Source organism: Rhodamnia argentea, chromosome 3 (assembly GCF_020921035.1).
Source record: "Rhodamnia argentea isolate NSW1041297 chromosome 3, ASM2092103v1, whole genome shotgun sequence".
Lineage (NCBI taxonomy): Eukaryota > Viridiplantae > Streptophyta > Magnoliopsida > Myrtales > Myrtaceae > Rhodamnia > Rhodamnia argentea.
Window position 1 is genome coordinate 12625938 of NC_063152.1, and position 8239 is coordinate 12634176.

At 39.1% G+C, this 8239-nt stretch overlaps 1 protein-coding gene and 1 pseudogene across 1 annotated transcript; both read left to right on the forward strand.

Annotated features, from left to right (window-relative positions):
- Positions 1 to 494: 494 nt before the first annotated feature.
- Positions 495 to 2123, forward strand: LOC115726881 (annotated as a pseudogene).
- A 2037-nt stretch (positions 2124 to 4160) lies between these two features.
- Positions 4161 to 8163, forward strand: LOC125312474 (cyclic phosphodiesterase-like). The gene is made up of 4 exons (XM_048276368.1): positions 4161 to 4240; positions 4411 to 4733; positions 6108 to 6162; positions 7840 to 8163. The coding sequence occupies exons 2-4, from the start codon at positions 4446 to 4448 to the stop codon at positions 8043 to 8045; spliced, it is 549 nt and encodes a 182-aa protein (XP_048132325.1). The 5' UTR covers positions 4161 to 4240; positions 4411 to 4445; the 3' UTR covers positions 8046 to 8163.
- Positions 8164 to 8239: the final 76 nt, after the last annotated feature.

Below are 8239 nucleotides of genomic sequence, written 5' to 3' on the forward strand. Positions count from 1 at the left end.
GCGTTATAATAAATTTAATCTTTTTCCAACATTTTGACTTGCGGCTAGTTGGTTGCATACTGAGAGTACGAGGTCAAACAAAACCAAGCTCACATTATTCAACCAAAGAGAAACATCCAAGCTTTTGAAATTGAAGATTGTTATTCATTCTGACATGTCTTTGTGTATGTAAAGCTGGAGGTCGCTTGCAAATTGAGCCAATGGGAAGAGTTCCATTATAAACATGCTTGCATACTTTCATTCCTTTTTTCCCTTCTGGTTTGAAATAGTCTAGTTCAGACTTGATATACAACGCCGACTTGTTCTTGACCACCAAACCAAGTCGAATTCAGCTATCCTGTATACTCTATGTTCACACTTTACATGCCAAAGAAAACAGAGCAGTTAAAGCTAATGAACCCAGATGAAAAGATTGGGTCTTCTTTTCTTTTTTTTTTTGTTTTTTCTCTTTTTACCCCAATTGAACGCTGTGTTGGCCTGTTGGGTAACCACAAATGTCAACAGAGCAGAAAGAGATGGATACGTGGAAGGAGATGGACATAGATTTCTTCAACGATGACAGTATCAGAAGAACAGGAAATAATCATATTAATTGGGAGGATTGGCGAAAGGTTGACCAAGTGAATATTCCATAGTATTATACATCCACCGGAAACCGCACATGGGGACAAAAGATTGTGATATCTTTCCATATACTTGACCTTCTCTTGCATCAAGATTTTCTCCTTTTTAATTTTTGAACTCCATCCAAACAGAAGGCAACAATGATCCTTAATATAGTTTACAGGCCATCTGGTCAAAACTAATATTACCAAGAGCATGTTTTGTAACAATTTTGATTCTGATTAGAATCATATTTTTTGATTTTATTCCCTCGATGATTTTTAGAGAATCATAACGTGTTCCATAACTACACAAATTTTTTGTTCTAGGGTACAATGGCGAGAATTCTTTTTTAAAAAATTTTCAAATCTTTTTAAAATCTTTTTTACTTTTTTCTGATTTTTAACTTTTTTAAAAAATTAAATTTGTTATTTCCCCCATTTCTTTTTATTTTTTTCATTTTTTATATTTTTTAATTCCCCCCTCCTTTTTGAAAATCTTTAAATTTTTGTGTTAAATTCTAAAGCTTAGTTTTAAATTAAATTTTAAAAAATGTATTTAAAAAATTATTTGTCAATAAATTCTCAAATCTCATTTTAATTTTTTTAAAGTTCAGAAGTTCACATGAAAGCCTACATGGACTTAATCTTTTTAAAAGAGCCGAGACTTTATCCTTTCTTGTGATTCTCAAAAGTGATTCCTTTTTTCTTTCAAAATCAAAAAAAAAAATTATTATTGTAGTCATTTCAAAATCCTCAAAAAGAGGAGAATTACTCCGGCTAAAGCTTTGAACTGATCTGATCTTACTGAATGAGTCATGTTTGGGAAATTCCTGTGCAGGGGGGAAGTATATCATATCTGAAAAGAGCATTCGAAACTCTGCCATCGGAGGAGCAAAAGCTTTGGCATTCTCATGCTTATGAGGTTACCACTTCCCCTCCTTTTTCTCTCTATTTTTCGGGTTTTCGTTGGATGCTTCTCGGTTGCCGTTGGTGTGATTTTGTTGTCGGTATAACTTCAATACAAGCTGGTTGGTACAGATATAATCGGGCCTCTGGATTCATCCTCGAGTCCCAGATTTTGTGGAGAAAGTAGAACTCTGGAAGCTGGCCAAGACTTATGGAAAGTTTTGGTGCACATGGCAGGTTGACCGAGGTACGTAGATCTGGTCATTAACATGTGCTTCCCAGGATATGGCTCTCATCGAACTAACTGGTGGGAACTTTCTTTTGGCTCTCGCTTTGGATTTTGTGGTATGGGAAGTTGATAAGCTTCCGATGGGTGCGCCGGCGCTGATGACGTCACCTCAGCCATCAGGCTGGGGCTTATTGAAGCCAGATGTGGTGATGAAGAGGGACGACTGGCACGGCATTAGTACTGATCAGCTGAAGGTGACAAGGGAAGCCATTGAAGAGCCCGAGCGGAACCATCCTTGTGTCGATCATTGGACATGAAATGGGTTGGGCTTTGCTGTCGACATCGTGCATACTGATATGAAACGACTTGCATCTTTTCCCTAAATGAGCTTTAAAGAATGCACTTTCTGGTGGCAAGTGGAAGGTACATGCACGTAGCTTCATGTTGAGTGTGGGCATTGCAAAATTTCGAAGTGCTTCTAGACATGTATGAAAATGTCATTTTCCTCAACGTAGTCTCCGAGTTTTCAATAAATTCGATCCACGTGATTCCATTGTTAAGTGCACAACCATATTGACAATTGCGTTCCCCGTTAGATTTGTTGACGGAAGGATTATATTGAGCGAACTTATAAAAGTTCAGGGATTCAATTGAAGAAATGGTTCGAACGTAAAATTGATCATTAAAAAGGTTCAAAGGCTACTTATTTTTTCCTTTTCTTTTTCTTGTTGGTCGACTGCTTTTAATGGGCACAGTAGAATACTTTCTTTTAATTGATCACAATCAATAAAAAAAATATTTTAACGTCTGCGAAATTATTTAAACATAGATTATTATCAATATTAAAAATATTTTTAATAGACTAATTACTTTAAGTGATATAAATATTTTTTTAAGAAAATATTTTTTAAATTATTTATTTTTCACGAAGCAAAGAGAACTTCATCTTATTCCTTGCTGATCACTAGCCATTGTCCTTGTCACCTCAGCCTGCCGCGCATCGGTGTCCCATGTTCCTGCTTTGAGCTTCCATGATCGCGAGGGTTGAAGCTCTAGCAATGGTGGCTGGGAGCCGAAGATTCAACAACCATGATCGCGAGGGTTGAAGCTCTAGCAATGGTGGCTAGGAGCCGAAGATTCAATTGGAAGGACAATCTACATCACATTAAATTGAAGGAGGAATCAATCAAACTTTTTTGAAAGTAATGAGAAAATATTTCAAATAAATTCTTTAAATCGATCTTATTTTAAATAAGAATGTAAAATTGCCATGAGTTATTTCAAATAAGAACCTGATCTCGTCGACCGGCTAAATATTTTAGCCGATCAATGACATTTTAGTCCAAAGATAATTTTAACATAAATTTTAGGTATATTAATAAAATTAAAAAAGCTAGAAGTTTTTTTTTTGCGAAAGATCATTTTCCAGTCAGGGGCCAGCTCTTCTGCCTGTGGCCGCCACCTTACTGCTGGTGGAGCAACGGCAATAGCCGAGGATCTTCTCCTAGATCCGGGCGAGGGTCGCGGTCGTCGCGTTGGCCAAACCTTCTCTATTTGCACCTTGGGTCTTGTTGCTTCACCGTGTCTTGTCACGTCGCTCTAAACTAGCGACTCTGCTCGCGGCACCCGGCGTTCATTGCTTCTCTGGTTTGCCAGCTAAACCCCCCAGCTTTCCGGTGACTTCCACGCAAACCCCTTACCAGCAGCACTCGATTTTTTAGTGATTTCATGCCAAATTCCAGTGGGCCTAGCGAGTTTCGGTCTTTTCTTTGCAGGTTAATTGGTCAGTCAGGAAGGTTTATTGTCGCTGTTGTGGTTCTTGCTAGCTGTTCAGCGATTCCTTCGCTACCGTTGGCGTCGCTTTCAGCCCTGGCCGAGGCGCTGCGACCCCACCACCCATGGCCGACACTCCACCGATGATGATGCGGCGGCCACAGGCAGTGGGCCTAAATTTATCTATTTTTGTGGGTTTTCTTTTTTGAGTTTTAACCTTTTTTTTCTCTCTTTTTTTTTTTTTGAGTTTGTCTTTTTTGTGTAAATCTTTTGGATTTTTTAATCTAGGGGCGGCTGGTCCTCTCCCATGTCTTTCGTTGGCAGCCTCACTTGGCTCTCTTTGATCATAGCCTGAAATCGGCTATTGTCAAAAGTAAAAAAAAAAAATAGAAAAAAGTAAATAACTCAAAAAGGTAAATGAAGAAAATGCGATTCACCAGTCGATGAGGTTGAATTCTTTCTTTAAACCGATATGACTATTTTATTTGAAGCAAGATTGATTTCGGGTATTTATTTGAAAAAATAAAAGCAATTCAAATGTTTATTTGAAATAAGACCAACTTCAAAGCTCAAGCTCTTTTTGAGAAAATGAGAATATTTCATGCTTTTATTTGGAATGTTTCCAAGTAGCAGTTCGGTTTTGGAAAAAAAGAAAAAAGAATTAACAGAGGAAGGATGATTTTAATTTTCTGAGAAAAGACTACTCGTGCGATTCGAACTTTCCACGTGCAACGGTAATCAAAAGCTCGCCCGGAATGTCCTGCGCATCTCCCGCACACGCACTCGCACTCGCAGTCCCGATTCCAGCATATTCTCTCCGTCCCGGCGTAAGAACAACGTCGAGAGTCATATCGTCCCCTTCGTCCCCCTCCTCGTCGCCACCCCCACTCTGCATTTCGGGGTCTCCCCTCTTCTCCTCCCTCTGCTCCCCCATGGATACCCCGCCGAAGTTCACGTACTCCGTGTGGGCACTTCCGCCGGACGACCTGGCCCCGAGGCTGAGGACGTTGATGGCCGGGCTCCGGTCGGAGTTCGGCGGGCCCCAGTTCGAGCCCCACGTCACCGTCGTCGGAGCGATCGTTCTGACGGAAGGTGATGCGGTCACCAAGTTCAGAGCGGCTTGCGATGGGCTCAGGGCTTACACCGCCACTGTCGATCGCGTGGCCACCGGGACTTTCTTCTACCAGTGCGTGTACTTGCTTCTCCGTCCGACGGCTGAGGTGATTTTGCGCATCTGTTTCTAGTCCCTAAATGGTTTTTTCTCGACGCCCCGTCGTTTTGCTTGATTGCCACGGGCGGTGTTTGCTTTAGTGCCTCAATGGGATTGTTGATTCTGTTACGGGAGAACTTCATTTGCTTTTGGAATTTTGCTCTGGGTTGACTCATATTTTATGGCTTTTGGGGGTAGACTAGTGTGATGTGCAGAAGAAGAGTTTATAGCCTGACACATTCTTAATTGACGTGCTTCGCTTACAGCAATTGGCATTTTTTAGACTAATTTGAGCTTTGATCATATTTGTCAGTAGCGAAACTATAATTCTTGCTAAATTTTTTCTATCAATCTCATCATTGACGTTTTCTTGCTTGTTTGATACATATTTGGTCCATCATCCATTCAAGAAAAGGACGGCCCATTTGCTTCTTTTTGTTGTATTTCCATTTTCTTTGGGCTGTGGGAGAGATTGGATGGTGCTATTTCAAGTTGGATTTCAGAGATTGGCTGCTTCTGATGCTAGTTGAGCATGGATTGTTAGAAATGCATGCTGCTTCCTTTTCTTCCTCCTTTCTCTGAGTGACGGTCTATTGGGTTGTAGTCTTGATTGATATGTATAATTCATATTCTTATTCTAAGTTTTGAGTCGAATAAGGATAGAAGAATCTTCTTCAACAGATTTACAATTAATGCAATATCAAAGTTCTACAAGAACTCACAAGGTCGGTTTCGACTAATCACTCATGAGGTGCCTGAAAACTTCAGATTCTGACAACTACTGAAGTCATACCATCATCAGTTGATCCAACGTAATATATTGCACCATAAAAACAGTTGGTCCAAAATAATGCGCATGGCAGCAAAGCTTTTCGGACTAAGTGAGGACAAGGCACAATTTGTCAATTTAGAGAATTTAACAGGGTGCATGTTAATTATGGTATTTCATTGTTTGGGATGCACATTGTTAGTTTCTTTTCCTTTTCTTATTAGGACATCGAAGATGGGCATTGAACCCACTATTGAGAACGTGTTTGTGCTCTGGATCCACTTACTTGTATTCAATGGGGGCCTATTTGTGTGCCAACAATGTGTATGGCCTGTCTCTATCTTTTCTTCATTGTAGTTTTCTGGGCAGTCACTTGTTTCATGTCTCATTGTGTCAGATTTGTATGATAGTGGATTTTGTTGGCATTAGTTTGCATTTCACATTCTTGCAGAGAATTTCCTTCTGGTTGGAATGAGTTGAGATTGTTAATAAGCACAAATTATGCACGATTGCGAGAACATTTAGCATTTTGTTGAATGAATTGTTTGAGAAACCTGCATATTTTTCTTCCTTTTGTTTAATGGGATAAGTGATTCACTCAATTTCTTCTTCCAGGTTGTTGAAACCAGTGATCATTGCTCTGCTCATTTAGGTTACAAGAGGCCAACGCGTAAGTTCCAGACATTACTGCTTTAGTTCTAGTCTATCCATGGGTTTTCTGGTTGTATGCTGAAATAGTTGCTTTATTCTATATTAAACGAAATGACCATCGTCCAGGATTTGGCTTAACCGTGGGAAATGATTACTTCGTTTAACATTTGTCAGAAGGTGTAGTTGGTATCTTTGTTTCAAGTGTCACTGCATGTAACAAAACATCTGCACAAGTTCTGTCCATTTCTCAGATAGTCATTGATGTGATCTCCAAAGAGTCATGTTAAAATGTAAATTCGTGATGACAGAACGAGTGATTTACTTTCTGTTTTAGTGAAATGCAAAGAAAAGACCACTGAGCTTCCATTTACAGACCTAGAATCAGTAATAGAATGAGGCAAGCTGACAGAAGTCTGATGGAGATGATAATCTATAGTCACTACTTTAATTATTGTATAGTTTGGGATAACCAAGCAGTTGCCCATTTCTACCCGACGGTAGAACCTCACCTTAAGGCAAAAATAAAAGAAACCCACGAGTGTTTTGAAAAGACGCTCTGTTCCCTTAACCCTCTTTTGGCTTTTTGTTAGAAACAGTGTTAAATTGAAGACCTTCATAGGCTTTAAGCTAGGATTAAGTTAGATATACGGATCAGTGAATTCATGAGAAGGATCTCATTCTTGAAGTTGCATGGCCTCCTCTAGGATCTTTCGAAACGTGTCCCATCAATTCCTGAGGACAGGGGGAAATGCTGAATTCTATAATTCTCTATGAATGATATCGAACTCTCAGGAAAGGAATTCCATACATGTGAACAGTGAACCCGTTTATCTCGATTGAGTCTTTACTTTCTTTGCCTTTTTTCCAGTGCTTTGCTGTTTAGAACATGCAAATGAATACATTTGCGCCCATACAACTAATTTGGAGTATCGTTGCTTTCATTTATTTGCTGTGAATCTAAAAAAGAAAAAACAAAGAAAAGGTTTTAAAAAATAAAATAAAATACCAAAACAGACACGGAAAGAGGGGGATTCGAACCCTTGGTACGAAAAACTCGTACAACGGATGAGCAATCCGACGCTTTCGTCCACTCAGCCATCTCTCCCAAATTTTAATTTTTTTTTTTTGGTCAGACATCTCTCCCAATTGAAAAAGGATAATTACTATCTTACATTATACAAAAGTAAGGCTTGAAAAAAAAATCCTTTCTTTATCTCTATTTATTATTTTTTTACTATATTGATAAGTACAACTTTAGTATATACTACTTTTATAAGCAATCCCATTTAGATAAAGAAAAGGTTCTAAAGAGATGTTTCGAATAAAAAAAACTAAAATAGTGGTTTCCTGGGAAATGAGTATACAGGGCTACGGTTAGTATAGTTCCTGATACTAACATTCGGCTTTGCTAAGTCGCATTATCTAAGTGTTATCTCCTCATATGCCTATTCAAAGTAATTCAGCAAAAAGAGTATTCTGCGGACTCGCTCTTTGTCTTCATTTTTACCATTCAATCTATACATCTCAAAATCAGTTGGCACTGTAACTTTTGTTAGTCTATTCACTTTGATGTGGTGACGAGGTCCTATGTTGTTGACCCTTAACAAATGCTACTGATGAATGGAAATAATTGGCGGAGAGGGACTTTTTGTTTGTGAAAGCGCTCATGTGTTGCTTCTATTGGTTGATGATGTAGCTTACATGCCACATCTGAGCCTGCTCTATGGAGACCTGACAGATGAAGAGAAGAAGAAAGCTCAGGAAAAAGCCAATGAGCTCGATGGGAGCTTAAATGGCCTCAGCTTCCTGATCTCTCGCCTCGCACTGTACAAAACCGACACGGAAGATAAAACTTGTCAATCATGGGAAAAGATAGCAGAGTGCAGCCTCAATACAAGTTAGATTTTAATTGTAACCAGTATTTCTTTCCTTATGTTCACAACAGTTCTGAAAAACTCGTGTTCTCTACTTTGTCATCTGGTGTTGGGAATGAGACTATTCCATGGGCATGTGCATCCAATGTCCTAGTACATTTGTAGATTGCTCACCTTCAATTTACTCTTCCTGAAATATTCTTAGGTTCAAATTACGGTCAT

Excerpts from the sequence above, each read along its gene's own strand:
- LOC125312474 (XM_048276368.1), top strand. The coding sequence starts at position 4,446 with ATGGATACCCCGCCGAAGTTCACGTACTCCGTGTGGGCACTTCCGCCG. Across the intron at positions 4,734-6,107 it reads TTCTCCGTCCGACGGCTGAG|GTTGTTGAAACCAGTGATCA; the intron begins GTGATTTTGCGC and ends TTCTTCTTCCAG. Across the intron at positions 6,163-7,839 it reads AGGTTACAAGAGGCCAACGC|CTTACATGCCACATCTGAGC; the intron begins GTAAGTTCCAGA and ends TTGATGATGTAG.